This window comes from Vigna angularis, chromosome 1 (assembly GCF_016808095.1).
Source record: "Vigna angularis cultivar LongXiaoDou No.4 chromosome 1, ASM1680809v1, whole genome shotgun sequence".
Taxonomy (NCBI): domain Eukaryota; kingdom Viridiplantae; phylum Streptophyta; class Magnoliopsida; order Fabales; family Fabaceae; genus Vigna; species Vigna angularis.
This window is the reverse complement of record NC_068970.1, coordinates 20,291,735-20,308,670: the sequence shown is the minus strand read 5'-3', so window position 1 is coordinate 20,308,670 and position 16,936 is coordinate 20,291,735. Positions and strand designations below refer to the sequence as shown.

The 16,936-nt window shown below is 34.0% G+C and overlaps 2 protein-coding genes and 1 pseudogene across 2 annotated transcripts; 1 reads left to right on the top strand and 2 right to left on the bottom strand.

Annotated features, from left to right (window-relative positions):
* The first annotated feature begins 130 nt into the window (after positions 1-130).
* LOC108328852 (probable galacturonosyltransferase-like 1) lies at positions 131-1,673 on the top strand. Its single transcript, XM_017562741.2, has one exon. The coding sequence runs from the start codon at positions 530-532 to the stop codon at positions 1,565-1,567; it is 1,038 nt and encodes a 345-aa protein (XP_017418230.2). The 5' UTR covers positions 131-529; the 3' UTR covers positions 1,568-1,673.
* A 1,444-nt stretch (positions 1,674-3,117) lies between these two features.
* LOC108328861 (inositol polyphosphate multikinase beta-like) lies at positions 3,118-3,796 on the bottom strand (annotated as a pseudogene).
* A 7,322-nt stretch (positions 3,797-11,118) lies between these two features.
* On the bottom strand, positions 11,119-14,957 carry LOC108333432 (uncharacterized). The gene is made up of 12 exons (XM_017568869.2): positions 14,611-14,957; positions 14,454-14,496; positions 14,218-14,244; positions 13,257-13,355; positions 13,028-13,140; positions 12,721-12,883; positions 12,320-12,421; positions 12,147-12,239; positions 11,996-12,016; positions 11,840-11,898; positions 11,644-11,734; positions 11,119-11,522 (listed from the first exon to the last, which is right to left on the bottom strand). Exons 1-12 carry the CDS (start codon positions 14,832-14,834, stop codon positions 11,433-11,435), a joined length of 1,125 nt encoding a protein of 374 aa, XP_017424358.1. The 5' UTR covers positions 14,835-14,957; the 3' UTR covers positions 11,119-11,432.
* Positions 14,958-16,936: the final 1,979 nt, after the last annotated feature.

The following is a 16,936-nucleotide window of genomic DNA, read 5'->3' as shown; positions in this document are numbered from 1 at the left end:
ATATTAAAATTGTCTTTTTCGGTTTTCTATAATATATACAGAGAGTTGTTTCCCTACATTAAGTCTCCTCCCATCATACTTTAACTTTGTTTAGTTCATGGGAAAGTGATTTTCATTAACAAAATAAATTATTTTATTTATTTTTAGAAATTTTAATAATGGAATTTCATAAAATTATATGAATATTCCCTTTCATTACCACAATAATTGACTTTAACAAATCTAACTTTGGCTTTATAATTTAACTAACTGTAGCTTTGTCTGCCAAATTAATGAGAAAGGAAAACAATATAAGATAACAATCTAAATAAAGCTTGAATTTACTTTTGTTTTCCAATATGGAAAAAGTAAATAAATATTAGAGTAGTGTAATCTTAAATAAGATGAAAGAGAAAAAATAATTTTAAGACAGCTCATTCTTTGTCAAAAGCGGAGCTGAAAGTGGAACAATCCCACACAAGTCCAAACATTTTTATAGGGAAGCAATATCTTTCTGTCATGTTAAGAACGAATTCCATTTTGTTGTCAAATGGCACGTAGCTTCACATTCTCCTTCTTCTTCTTCTTCATCTTTAAATCTCAATATACCACCGTCGTCTTCTCCCAGAATACCACCCAACAACGTTTTAAAGAAGCTCCAAAGTTCTATAACTCCCCCACATGCAACACCCTGCAGCACCACCCGAATGACACGTGCCCCAGGAATGCAGTCCACGTGGCAATGACCCTGGACGTGGCATACATCCGAGGATCCATGGCGGCAATCCTCTCCGTGCTCCAACACAGCTCATGCCCAGAAAACGTGATCTTCCACTTCCTCTCCGCAGCTTCCAAACCTTCCTCCTTCACTACCCTAAACCAAACACTAACTAATTCCTTTCCTTATTTGAATTTCCAAATTTATCCCTTCGACGACATCGCGGTTTCGCGCCTCATCTCCACCTCCATACGCTCCGCGCTGGACACGCCCCTCAATTATGCGCGAAGTTACCTTGCAGACCTCCTCCCTCACTGCGTCGTCAGAGTCGTATACCTTGATTCCGACTTAATCCTTGTTGACGACATCGCCAAACTCGCCTCCACGCCGCTCAGCGACACGGAGGTCCTAGCCGCGCCGGAGTATTGTTCCGCCAACTTCTCGACCTACTTCACGCCCTCATTCTGGGCCAACCCCTCGCTATCGCTCTCCTTCTCGAACAGGAAGCGGCCGTGCTACTTCAACACCGGCGTTATGGTGATCGACCTACAGCGGTGGCGGGCCGGGGACTACACAACAGTCATCGAAGAGTGGATGGAGTTGCAGAAGAGGATGCGGATCTACGAGCTCGGGTCGCTTCCGCCATTCCTGCTCGTCTTCGCCGGAAGGATTGCGGCGGTGGATCGCCGTTGGAATCAGCACGGACTCGGCGGGGACAATTTTCGTGGGCTTTGCCGGGAACTGCATCCCGGGCCCGTGAGTCTGCTGCATTGGAGTGGGAAGGGGAAGCCTTGGGTCAGGCTCGATGCAAAGATGCCTTGCCCTTTGGACGTTCTGTGGGCGCCGTACGATCTGCTCCAAACTCCCTAGTTCTAAAATTTTTTATTTTGTTATTAAAAATTTATTACAATCAAACATAAAATTTAAATTTGATTCAACAGAATTTTCAAAATTTTTTTGCCATTGTAAAATTATTAAATATTATATTTTTAATACAAAAAATTGTTAATGTTAATAACTTTAGTTTTCTCTCATATTTATAAATTATGTTAAAATCTAGGTTTAATGTTTCTGTAGGTCCTTATTTTGGTTCGGAATCTCAATTAAGTTCCCTGTTTTTTTGGCGTCTCAATTGGATCCTTGTTTTTGTAAAATTGGAGCAATTAAAGGCCTGTCGTCAAATTCAACTAACAACAGTTTAATTGTGCGTTACGTGGCATGGGTAGTGAACATTGTGTGTTACGTGGCATGGACAATGTTTTCACTAATAACACGTGGAATTAAAAAAGAATTTTGTATTAAAACTACAAAAAATATTAATATTACCGACGGATCAATATCCGTCGATATATCTTAATTTCCGACGGAATTACCGACGGTGTTTTTTTATCTTTTTTACCGACGGTCAAAACCCTTAAGTAAGGTCATTGGTAAGTGACATGCACATTACCGACGGATTTACCGAAAGCTTTTGGCCGTCGGTAAGTGACATGCACATTACCGACGGATTTACCGAAGGCTTTTGGCCGTCGGTAAAAAGAGCGGGAATTTTCCCGCCCATTATTTCGCTGGACGACATTACCGACTGATTTACCGAAGGCCTCTGACCGTCGGTAAAAAAGCGGAATTTTTCGAGACCAGCTTCGCATCCAGTGCCAATATATGTGGCAAACACTCATTTCTCCTCTCATTTCTCTTTATCTCAGTCTAATACTTCTTCCTATCGTTGCTCTCCACCGTCACTACTCTCCACCGCCGCTGCCCTCCACCGCCGCTGCCCTCCACCACCGCTGCCCTCCACCACCGCTGCTCTCCACCACCGCTGCTCTCCACTGTCGCTGCCCTCCACCACCGCTGTCCTCCACCACCGCTGTCCTCTACCACCGTTCTCTCCACCATCGCTGCCCTCTACCACCGTTCTCTCCACCACATTTTTACGATTAGGAACATTTCTCTTACAAATCTGATAATTGCAGAAAAACTCTCCATGATTCCCTATGATTTTAACTATTGAAAATAAATTGGTTGTTTGATACTTTGGAAACTAGTTTGTTACTCGCGTGATGCCGTTTTGGTGGCGGAGTTCGTGTAAATGAAAAAACAAATTGACACAGCGACGAAGTAAGAGGAAGAAGATGAATCAGGTCGCGACATTTACCGACGGATTTACCGAAGGCTTTACTGACGGCCAAAAGCCTTCGGTAATTACCGACGGACGAAAGATCCGTCAGTAAAGTTTACTGACAACGTTTTTACCGATGATATGTTGGCCGTCGGTAAGCCGTCAGTAAATGCTAATTATCGACAGATTTTATACATTACCGACGACTTATGATCGTCGGTAATCTCAATATGAAAGCACATATGTTAAATGAGCTTTTGGGAAAGTGCACAGGGGGGAACTTATTACGATTCCCACTTCAATCATCCATGTTCCCCTTCTCCTTCTCATACACCACCAGAACAGAACATGAATAGAAATGATAGAGTTTGAACCTCAAACCACGCCTTCAGCTCCACCAACCGCTCCAAGACGGCGTCGAAAACCTCTGCCGCAAAGTCGCAATCGGGGTTGGAACGGGAATCGTCAAAGTTGGAGGAGGAGACGAATTTGCGGAGGACCAGGGCGACACCCTCGGCGAAGAGAGTCTGGAGGAAGGTTCTGGAAGGTTCCAAATAGGAGAGGGAGTCCTTGAAGCCGGTGAGTCGGAAGCTGAGGGGGATGGTTGAGGTGGTTCTGTCTTTGCTGAGGCATTTGGCGATGTAGTCTTCAAAGTGACCAAGGTGCCAGGTTCGGGAGCCGATTTTGACGTCCATGACGGAGGGTTTGGTGTAGGGGGCGATAAGGTCCTAGAGGAGAAGGTGGGTGTGGGGGCCGGAGCCGTCGGAGGCGGGGACGACGGCGGTGCCGTGGAATGCTAGGAAGAAGGGGCAGATGGAGGGTGGGACGGCGAGGGAGGTGTAGAAGGAGAGCTCGGCGGAGCCCCTGTCATGTTCCTGCAGTGGCGTGTAGAACTTTCCAGAATCGTCCACCAGCGGACCCAGAACGTCGTTCTTTGCCATGTGACCCGCCACCTGGTGCTCCCGCACCTTCAGCATTTTCACAATTCCAAAACGGAGAAGAGAGGTATGAGGAAGAAAACACCCACCATAATACAACAAATCAACAAAACCAATTATACTGTCTGGGGAAGTAGAAAAAGGTTGGAGGAGGAGAAGTAGAAACATTGATCAATTCGGTCTGCCTAGGGAAGAAACAAAATTGGATTGATGTGTGGAGGGGTTCATGTTTAAATGGAGCAAGACGTGAGAGAAGTACTGGGAATAGGTTTGGCTTTCGGAGAGAAAAAGAAATTTAATTAGAAAGAAGGAGAGTTGGAGAGAGGTGGAGGGACGTAAGTGTACTAGAATGCTAAAATTCTTTGTTGAAAAGAGAAATAGGAAATGGTTATCTAGTATTGGGTGGCCCCGTGTATAAGATAAAGTAATTTAGGTTTTAGAAGGGTAGGGTACTAGGTTGGAGTAGAAAAATGTTGGAATAATAATATTTTATAGCTTTCATATTTTTTAATACAATTTTTTTTTTTAATTCCACGTGTGATTAGCAAAAACACTCTCTGTACCACGTAATGCACAATTAAACAGTCGTTTGTTGAATTTGACGACAAGTCTCTAATTGCTCCAATTTACAAAAACAAGGATACAATTGAGACACCAAAAAGAAAGGGAACTTAATTGAGATTCCGGACTAAAATAAGGACTTACAGAACCATTAAACCTAAAATCTATAATCAAATTGTTAAATAATATATTTTCTATGCTTAAACTCTAAACATATAATATATTAAAATATAGTAAACATTCGATAAAATTTAAAATTCAAACAAACTGTTTAATGGAGTTAAATATTTTGTTTTTTTTTATTAATTCTATTTTTAGCCTCCTAAGTTTCATACTCTTTTTATTTTGTATATAAAAAAATGTAACCTAATATTCATATGTTTTTTATTCTCTCTTGGTTTTTCATGCCTTGGTTGAGGGAGTCTAAGAATTACCGTGTATATGAACTGGGCCGAAATTTTTTTGAGATGAATTTGTTATCTTTGTATCTTGATGACGAAGAACTTTACAGTCCGTGTTAATTAAGAGAAAAAAGAGACAGAGTTATTAGGATGATTTTTTTTATCATTCAAATAAGGTAAGATTTAAATTTAACCTTTAAAATATTTTTTTATTTGTCTTCTCATATCTTTTTTTTTAAAATTAAAATACTTTCTAAAGCTAATTACATGTAATTGAGTAATGAAGTGTTCTAAAATATTAATAAAAATAAAATGAGATTAAAATAATTATATTTTATACAAAATAAGAAAAAAAAACGTAGTTTTAGTTATCTTTATAGCATTTTATAACTTTATTATAATTTTGACGGATTCATAAGTTTGTGATAATTGAAAATATTAATGTTAAAATATGAAGAAAGATAAAATAAAATTTTATAAAACGATAACAGTTAGAGTGATAAAATATGTAATCAAACTTAATTTCACGTTTATGGTTAAAAATATATTATGTTATTATTTAGTTGTAATATAAATATGATTTTTGAAATTTAGTAAATATATTGTTCAAAAACCAAAGTTTAATGTGCTTACAAAAAACATATAAAAACTGATTTATTACTATTAGGGTAATAATGAAGCCTATGTAGTGTCACTATAAAAATAATTACCATATTACCAATAAAATAATTTAATGAGAAAATAAAAATTATTATCAGAATTTATTGATAGATTTTAGGATTTTATTTACTTACAAATATTTTTATTATTGAATTCATTGGTAAAATTATTTGGTAATAAAATTTTTTTATTAATGAAGAATATTTTCGTCGATAAAATGAGTATCAAAGTTTCTATTTAATAAGCTTTGATCATGTCATGGTAAATTTTTTGCAAATTTGCAGATAATAATTTTTGTAAGATCCATCACTTAGTCTATTAATAATTTAACTCTATGAAATTTTATTATTAATCAATTAGTAATTGATTTTTTGAAAAATTCATCAATAAATTCGTTGTTAATTTGACAGTATATCAGCCTAACAACATAGATGCCCAGCAGCATGGAACCTCAGCAGTATGGAGCTCGATACAATAACCCAATTTGTTAGCATGGACCTTGGCAGGATAGAACTCGACAGTGAATTCATCAAAAGGGGCTCCAAATATTTCACAAAATTTTACAGAAATGTGTTATAAATAAAATAAATGACAATAACAATAAGCAACAACGATAATGAGCATGCAATTAGTGAAACTTATGAAAAAGGAATAAAAGTCAAGAAGATCAAGATTAAACATACACTTAAGTAAGGTTGGGAAGCTTATATGAAATGCTCAAAACAACGTAATAGTATTTAATTATGTAATGTTTCTGTAATCTTATAAAAAGGTTGATCTTGTAAAAGGTTAGGACATTTTAAATGTCCTGCTATATTTATTTCAATTTTTATATCTCATAAAAAGAAGTGGCGGCAACGAATGACATTCAAAGAGAAATAAGAGAAAGAAAAAGAAAAAAAAATGTAATTGCATATAATTCAATAATTTTGCTTTATTAACGATTTTTTTCTTACTAATAAATTTTGTTTGAAGGTAAATATGCTTTTTCTTGTGGTGGGTTAAGTATTCGTTTCTTTATTTATTTTTGATAACTCGTTATAAAATTTTGTATTCAAATTTAAAAATGAAAAGTAAACAATTGTTTAATATTTTATCTAATAATTGTTTTCAATTTAGTTATAGTATTTTGAAATATTTAATCTTAATTTTATTTAAAAATAATGAATGCAGTTTCTTTTTTTAGATTGAGGTGAACATGTTTAGACGGTGTGGACGTGAGAAAATAAGTCTATATATATAATTTCATTAATAAAGTTAATAACGACCAAAGATTTCAAGTTTCTTTTTTAATTGAGAGGATTAATATAAAGTGATGGGTCATTTATTAAACATATACATATTTTTAAATAAATGTAAAATATAACAAGTTATATAATATAATAGGATGAAACTAAGTCAAAGAGAAGTACATTACTGGTGACATGTAGCATTGAGATATTTTTCTTGTAAACATCCTTCCAAATAGATTATTTTTTAACAAACGTGTGCCAATTTTTTTAGATGCATATATCAGTATGTAAAGTGTTATTGCAATTTCTAGAATTAGAACATAAATATTGAAGATTTTCATTTTAAATGAAGATGGAAATATATTCCCTCTACAACTAGAAATATATTCACTATAACTAGAAATGTGATTCACAAATAAACATTTAACAATATTTACAACAAAATTGAATAACATATTAAGTATAAAGGTTGTTATAATAATAATTTATTCATTTTTTACTTTTTATCTATTATAAATAAGCTTTTAACTTTTTTTATAAATTTAAATGTAGGTTTGTGAAGTTGATCACTACTTTGATGTTGTCATTAATAAAGACTTCTAATTTCACCGATAAGAATCAAATCAGAGTTTTTATATAAATAATATTTGTTTGTTTAATAATGATCATACTTAGGTATACTAATTAATTTCACATATTTCTATTTTATTATCTATACATATCACATGAAATGAGAAATGAGAGATCGAACGACGAATAAAGAGATCAGACTGTTCCAAGTCAATTGATATTAAAAGAAAAACAAATTTAGTAATTATTTATAAGATTATTATGTTTAATAAAATTAAAAGGTAATTGGGCTGCTTATTATTAAGATAAAAGATTGATTCTGTAACAGCCCAAAAATATAGTGTAAAACCATATACGAGAATAATCACATATTAACAATACTACAGATCAGTTTAACACTTAGCGAGATACAATTACGGCCGAACGACCTTACAATCAGCAGGAAATTTAAAACCGTACGCTAGCTACCACTAGACCGAATGGTGTACAAAAATAACTTATACCGAACGGTCTTTCCAAAAGGTAAAGCTAACAACAGACTGAACGTTCCTAAGGTTCGGCCTTCACTTCCGCCACATCTTCCAATACTTCTTCCAACACCTCTTCTCCTTCTGCTTACATCCACACGGATGATCATTGCAACAGGGTAACGACAGGACGCACAACACAAACTAAATGATAAACACGGTAAGCTTATGTAATTTGATTAATGTGATAACAACATACAACGTTCATGATTCAATCAACAACAACCACATCATAATTCATACACCATAACATGCAAAGAACGACCACTAGACTCTAACTGTCTGGACTGTATGAATCTTGTGTAGCTACTACGTTCGTGCACCCGGGTGATGTAGTAATTGGGATACCCTCAACAGCTGCCACCCGAGGTTGATCCGTTCCGTCCAAGTTAACCTTATGGACTAGGACCTCCTGCCATTCCCACACATGACTTACTCCTCTCTACATGAGAACGAGTAATCATGGAATATCAGGATGAACGCCCGCTAAGCTTTGCCCACATTCATACTTTACCAACCAATAACCACTTTCTGAGATATTCCTCCCTGGAATACTCGTTCATAATCAAACTATTTCATTCACATCGCATTTCAAATTTTCTCATACTTCATCATTAATACATTCAACTAAAATACGACCACATTCTCTCATCATAGCGTAAGTACGACTGGAATAACATTTCTTAAAAATTAACATAACTGAGCGCTACTTATCCACTTCAATAAACAGACCTCTAAGAGTTCAAACCGGACGCCACGAAGCTTAGGCCGAGTACTAAGACTCTAGGCCGAACACCTTTTAAAAACCAACACTCTTTGACACCTAATACTAATACTAATGAGAAATTATGAAATAACGAACGTCATCGATTTTGGCTGAAGACTCTTATTCTAAAATTGTAATAATAGATTACAGAAAATAAGACCCTGCGCTTGGTTTAAGACTGAGCCCTGTAGAAACCGAACACTATTGAACGAGCGCTGGTCCAAGACCAAGTACTTATCAGGAATGAGCACTACTGAGATCGAACGCTTGGTCCAAGACCGAGCACATAAAACGAATGACTATATATATATATATATATATATATGTATATACAATTGCCCCACGCTTATTTTTAATGAAAAATACGATAACGTCTACGACTTTAAGTAGTATAAAATACGTTAACTAAACTGTTTAGGAAAACTAAAGAAGGACTACACTTAGGCCGAACACTCATTTACATATATCTAATATTATAAAACGATCTTCATTAATGAAATTCTTTCTAGACAAAAAGCTTAGTATAGACGGACGCTAAAAGGAAAACAGAACGGTTAATACGAACTCTCGGTCACAGTTTACCTAATCCTATATAGTATTACAGAAAGACTCTTAGACACTATCCCTAAAGCATGAGAAATCAGTTAAGACCATGCCCTCCTAAGAAGAACCGAACGCTCGCTAATGACGCTCGACCATACTATCACCTTTACTCAGAATTCTATAGTTTGAATATCAAGCACTATCTCAACTCAGTTCACAACATGTATGAGTCATCCATTCCACACATCCAAAGAAGCAGTACACGTATATTTCATACTCATCAAATAATCAAACAACTTATCATGCAAACATACCAACGTTCAAAACAAGAATTTAATCAAATTATATAAGCTCCCCTTACCTCTATACGTAACCGAACGCTCAACGAGGCAGAATAGAGCTCCCACTACCAAAGACTTAACGTTCGACAATCACGTTTTGGGAGTACTGAACCAAACAGAAAACCAGAAACACTCAGAATTATACAATTCACTCAGGCGACCAGAAATAGAGGGTTGCATGCGAGACTAAACGAACGTGCTAAAGAGAAAGAAACTCACCGACTAAGAATCACAAACCGATCGATTTAAATGAAAGCTCTTGATGCCGGAAGTGTTCAAACGGTGCCTGAGAGGTGATCAGAAGAAGAAAAAGTGGGATTTTCTTAGAGAGAAGATGGGGATTTTAGAGAGAAGGAGGATAAAATGGTTTCAGCAGTTTGGAGAAGAAGGAAGACATGCAGCCACCTGTTTTTCACAGCCACTTGTTTTCCACTAACTGAAACGCTCACTCCCTCCTTGACATATGGATCCCACTAATTTGAGTGTGTTTTTAATGGAATCTAACACATTCAAATATTTATAAATACAATGTGTAAGTAAAACATTAAATATTTTTAAATTTATTGAGTTTTATTTTAATCGAACACTAACTTAAATTTAAATTTAAAGTGTCTTTCACATATATCAATCCGATAGACCAAAGAGAAAAGAATCACAGAAAAAAGAAAATTAAGCAACAAGAAGAACGAAAAGTGTTAGTATATCTTTAAACCCTACAAGAACACTACCTACTTCCACATCTCCTAAAAATATGGTTTTAACGTGTAAATTATGCTTTATTGAATTCCTCTATTCATGCGCGTTGATCACCCAATGTATGCGAAAGCACAAACCCAGAAACAGAAAGGATTGGAAAAGGGATTAAAAAACGACACAGTTTTCTAAATGAAAATGTTTTTCTCGGATTTTGTAAGTTTCAAGATTTCTTTGTAATCAGGGTAATAATATATATATATATATATATATATATATATATATATATATATATATATATATATATATATATATATATATATATATATATATATATATTGTATTTTATGTTTAATCTGGTGCTGAATGAAACTGAAGCTACATTTCTTTTTGGCTTTCAATACGGTAACTGTGCATTATTATTGAAATATATTCAGGTTCTGTGGGATAAGGTTATTTTTTTCTTTGCATAGTTATAGTGATCAATTCATTGACTCTACATCCCTTCAAAATGATAATAATGAGTTCGCTCACCGAGAGAAGTCTGTTGAATGAAATTATTTTCTTGAATATGAAAATGTTTTCATAAATTTTAGGATAAATCGATTTTTTTGTTATATCCAAGCAAAATTAATTGTTTTAAAATCAATTTTTTCATCAAAATTTATTCAAATGAAAACTAATTTCGATTATAATCAATTATAAAAATATAACTATTTGTTTATAAATGCTGGTATTGAAACAATCTAATCTTTGTAAATACCTCCTGATTATTCAGTTGATAGTGTACAACAACTTACTTATTCGGTTATAAAAACAAAAATACATGGAATAAATGAATTGAATAATCATTTGTCATTGGATAAACAAAACACTTCAAGCATATTTTATTAGACGTATACGAGAGTTGTAAAGAAAGAGTTAAGTGTGAACAACTTGTGATCTATGTTAATACAGATATTTTTTACAATATTTTAATATTGTATACGTGTTATTTTATCATTTAATTTAGAATACATCAGTACAATAACAATTAAATAATAATCCAATAAAATAAATAATGCGTATTGTATCAAAATATTATCTAAAAATTTGTATTAAAATATTTTCTTTTCTTTAAGAACTGCCATAGTCTTAATTTCCCATAATTTCACTAGCTTTGTTAGTCATTGGATAAGAACATAATTTCAAAGTAACCCTTGTCATGTCTTCAAAAAGTAAACAAGCTACTAATTTCCCATATACCATACATATATATGACAAATATTTCTCTCTTGAAAGTGTTGCACAGTAGTAAGTGTAATTGTAGATCAATCTTTTTAACGTCCCATTAGTTTTTCAATTCAACATCAAACAGCCACCGCACAACTAGCCACAAAACTCAAGCTGATGCAGCTCTTTCTTCTTCGTAGTTGTCTCCTTTTCCTTCTCTCCTTCGAAAGTATCTATAGTAGATGTACTGCATTATTATCTGTCATATTGTTAAGGTTTTTATTATAATCTCACTTTCTTTAAAAGTAAATAAATTACAGTTATATATATCAATCCAATAGAAATAACAATCTGCATGGAGAACTACGTGTATAGGATACGAAAAGGTCCAATGCCACGCACAATACTGCATCCAATAACCATGGCATGTTAGCTTTGATGCTTTGCATTTCTGTAGTTCTCACAAGAATACTGCATCAAAAAGTGTTATTAGAGTTATCATTTTATTTCGCTTAATTTGAAGAATATAAATAATTGGACGCAAATCTATGGGCAGCAGGGTATGGAGTTTGGAACCTTCCCACGTAAGTGACGTTAGCTACCAATGCAAAGACGAACATGAAAGGATTTAAGCCCTGTTGGTATGAAAGAAAAGGGAAAGTATACATAAAAATATTGAAATACAATTTTAATATGATAGCAAGAGATGAAGATTCTGAGTATTATTAGTACCTCCACACTGCCTCTTTTAATCTGAATAATCATCAATTTAAGACAACAACATCAGTAACAACAAAGCGTGTATAAACAGTGTAATCAAACTGAAAATGAATATAGATGAAACCCAAGAAAGAAAAAATGCATGGTTTATTTTGATACTTACATTCAACCATATTTGAGGAAGCCGACCACTTATATAGATACCAGCCATGAGCCATCCCAAGCATTGACCCAATGTACTATGTGTCTCGTATTCCTATGAACATTAGTTATGTAAAGCAAAAATAACACCAAACAAAATGGTGACTGTGAATTATTAAGGCACCAGAGTCGCACCTGCAAAAGTTTTCTTCCAGCAAATCTCATGTACCCTTCCCTCAAAGCATTAGCCTTGAGAGGCAAACTAACAGCAGCTGCTAGAAATGTACCATAACTTCCCTGAAACGTACACTGTTTAATTAACAACTATAGTATTATAGTATGTGTATTAGTATACGATGACAACAAAATATGGAAGACTAACTGTATGGGAATAATGGGTTAAGGGTAAAGTTGAAATGTCAACGGTATTATTAGTAACAATCAGTGTGCCATTTCGACCACAATAAGCGTGAAAGACAAATTTAAGGAATATAAAGAGGTAACTTTCGGAGCAAAAGTGCTTTTATTTGTGTGTCGTTATCTGATTATGCAAATATAATAAAGCTGGCTTCATGTTAAACAGTTGAAGAACTCACAACTGCAGGACGTTGGATTGGCCTTGCCTTGATTGGAGGATAAGCTTCATCATCCTCGGAAGAAGAGGCATCTATGGATTCCATGGTTGAAGGACCACTTTTAGCAGCTCTCATGTAAGTTCCCCAGGGTGGAGTGCCACTTCCAGCCAATGATCTTGCTGACCTGCACAATTAATTAATCCAATTCAATTCGAAAAATTACACTTCAGTTGATTACGTCCCCATGAAGATTTTTGTAACCGAGATAAAAGGAATAGCGTTTACAGTGCACACTATGCATAATACTGGGAAGAAACTATATGCGTACATATAATAGTGCTCCTGTCTAGGTACTGCTTTGCGTGTGCCGTTTGGTATTGGAATTCCAGAGTCGTAGGCTGGCTTCGGTGCCTTCAATGGTTTTCTCTCATCTTCTTCATCCTACAAAATAACAAGGTATGTTGATAATTACCCCTTCAACGAGCCACAGAACAAAGTTTTGTGAATTGCTCATTTCATTAATCGACGAGAAGGAATCTGAGAATTTGTAATTGTACCCTTTTGTGGTTGAGCTTCTGAGGACGTTTGTACCAATTGCTTATGTAGTCGTAATATATGATTAGCAGAAGTAATACGATCGTAGTGATTGTGTAAAGCTGTGAAACACAACTTTCACTGCTCATTAATAAGATCAAAATTGCAGTTTTCGTTGGTTAAAACGAAGAATTATCATAATGAGATTTAACTACGGGCACGCTACATAGCTACAGTAGAAGTTAAACCAAAATTATTTTCTTTAAAGTAAAAAAGAATTAGTAAAAGAATTTTTATAATCAAAAAGCAACTTTACAAAAGAAAATACTGACTAAATTCTTATAGGGGTTGTAAAAGACCACTTTTTTCGAAAAATAGCTATCTTACATTTCACTGTAGAGTTAAACATTAATAAAGGAATAAGCCTTTATATTTGTTAAAAATAAAAAGAAAATAGAAAATAGTAAAAGATAATGTCACACAAATGCTTTCTAATGTCAAAATATCATCTTCCTTGTTTATACAATCGACGAACTTCTACTTTATTTAAACTTTCATTTTATAGTTATTTTCAAATGAAAAAACTGCTTTTGCAAATACATGGTAAAATGTGAAATCCTGTCATAAGAAAAGAAAGAGAAATAATAAATGATTTCAAAATAAAATGAAGCTATTGAAGGCCGATTTGGCAGTATTAATAGGCTGCGCCAGATCACAGCACCAATCAAGTGAAGCCAGCGATATTGGTTTGGGGCCAAACAGCTGACACGTGTCCAGCACTAAACAGACCTTCAAATCCTTTCACACATTCTTCCTAAATTATTATCATGGTTTCAAAAAATAGATACTAAAGATGATATTCATCACCATGCAGTTTTAATAAAAGGATTCTAAGATCAACTAACGACAGAAAACGATTAATTCAACACGAACAACAAAGTAAAGAAGATGCAGCAAAAAATTGACAGCTAGCAATTAATTTACCAGAGCTGTGTAATACTGTGTTGGCAGCTGCCCCCATCAATCGTTCCAGAAGAAAAAGAAGAAGAACGTTAGCCAACAATAACATGAAATTAAAGTAAGAAAACACGAAATTGATTATTAAAGAGAGACTAATGCCAGCCAGTTGTAAGTCAGGGTTTTGTGTCTATCTTTTGTAGGACCACCATCATGCTCAAACAAATTTTAAGAGTGCATATACATGGTTAAGAATCACTCACAGTAGCTGGTTCGAGAAGGCAACCAGTCAAATTGCATATATCCCTGAATCACATATAATTAGTCATGTTGATTTGGTTAGAAAATACAAAGTGAAAAAGTTAGTTACAGAAAGTGAATGAAAGGAAAATAAAAAAAGAATGAAAATTGTTGGCTAACCCAGCGACCCAAGTGAGGAGAAAGATGAGGGATACTCCATGGCTTTTCTTAGTACGAAAAATGGTTATTATTTGAGGAATTTCAGCTACTCCCCAGAATACTAGACTTGTGAGACCCAAACCGAACGAGATTTCATCCTTCATATTGCAGAGGCAATCTTTGAAATATTTCTCCACCCATCTCACACATACCTTTCTCTCATTAACGCAGAAAGAAGCTGCCATTCTCTCTCTCTTTCTAGCTGTTTAACTTTCTTTCTTCTTTTCGCTTCTCTGTGGTGGTTTTAACAAAGCCAGGGAGAGGGCTTGAAGAGGGTGGTTTTATATATAGCAAGAGAAGCCTTACCAAATTACATAGCAAGCCATTGACTGAAAAATGTACCGAATCTTATTGCCTTTTCAGTTATGTTGTGTAGTAATTTCAGAACAAATCAGACACAGTAACTCTGCGTAATCATATCAAATAATGAGAAAAATTGACTCCGCATTTAATAATTTTGTATCACAAAAATGCTGCTATTTATTTGGTAACATTTAAGAAAAAAAATGTTGATTAAAAAAATTCAATAGACATTTGACAAAATCGCTATAAATATATTGTATCAATAACTTAACTCATAAAATAATGATAATATAGCCTCGTTTCATGTTTTTAATTTTTGTTGCTGAAAAAGCCTAGTTTCATGCTTATCTGACACAATTTACACAATCCAAACTTCCTTCGAATGCTTCGATGCTAGTTTTCCTAGTGTAAAAATGAGTTATTTTAAGTATTCTACTTTTTTTAAAATACTATATATATATATATATATATATATATATATATATATATATATATATATATATATATAATTTTATAAGTTTTTTAAGTTTTAATTTGTGTGGAAAACATAAAAAAAACTTAAATGAAACATTTTCATTGATAAAATCGAAGTCTTGTAATTTTTCAATAAAAACGTATTATATACAATGTTTTGATGATTTTCTGTTTCTAAAAGTTCTGTACCCGTATATATGAAAAGTTTTAAAATCTAAGTTTCATATAACCGTTGAATCTAATAATTTAATAAACTTAATTATGTTCATAGAAAAGGAAATATTTCAAATAAAAAATGTTTATTTCTTAAGGATTAATAGAGCACTTAATATTATTAAGTTGGTACTTTTATAAATATATAAATAAATAAATTATTTAATATTGACGATTGTACTTATTAAATTTAATAACTAAAATTCATACTATTATTATTATATAACAATTTTTAAATAAAATTCATGATAATGTATAATTTCTAATTGATTTACTCTCTCCGTCCCTCCTTTTCTTTTTATGTTTTATATTTTTGAAATATTCTTATATTTCTTTAACTATATTTTTTTTTTAAATTAAAGGCAACAATAGTTGAGTTTTTGTAATTTATAATCTTCTTTTAGAACTAATTTTTTTTATTAATTTACATGTAAAGACCTAAAAAAATAAATTTTAAAGGCTTAAACCCTCCCTTGGTCCTATTTTTTGTATGGAAATCTCAGTTCGGTCTTCATTTTTTTAACTGTCTCAATTGAGTCTATATATTTGTAAAATATATTAATTGAGTCCAAATATTTGTAAAATTGAGCCAATTTTGTCCTAACCGTTAAGTTGTCACAAACGGCGTTAAAATGTGCTGAGGTGGATATGCTGAGATGGATATTTTATTAAAATAAATATACTGGCAGTGATGACATGAAATTTCATAAATTAAAAAAAAATTAATACGTCAAAATATTTTATTACGTGTTGAACGTTCTTCTTCTTTCCCTCTTTATTTGCTGGTTATGTTTAAAAGTTGTAGGGAGGAGATGGTGCTACTAAGGGAGGCGATGACGCGACTCAGGGAGGCGTCCTTTCTTTCTCTGGGCCTGGTAGAGTTCCTCCTTTCTCGTGGTGCGGCGACACGTTTTGGGTAGATGATTTTGATTTCCTGTTCTGCAGGTTTTGATTCAGGGCGTAATCCTCTTCCTCTTCTAAGATTGCGATTAGGGTTTCAGTTGTTCTGAAGATTTGAGGGTTTTTCTGTTCGATCATCTGATTTCTTCTGCAACTTTAGATGTAGGGTTTCATTCCATTTGAAATTGGGTTTCCCACGTTCTTGTGGTTCGATTAAGGTTGATGGGTGCGATACGAGATTCGTCTCTGGAATTGAGGGTTATATTTTGAGAAATTTTGGGTTTTTATGCGTTTTAAAGTCCTGGTTTGGAGTGGCTGTGGGTGGTTGCTGCAAACGGAGAGCCATAGAGGTTGCGGTGATGGATGACCGTGGAGTTCTCAGGCTTGGGATGGACTG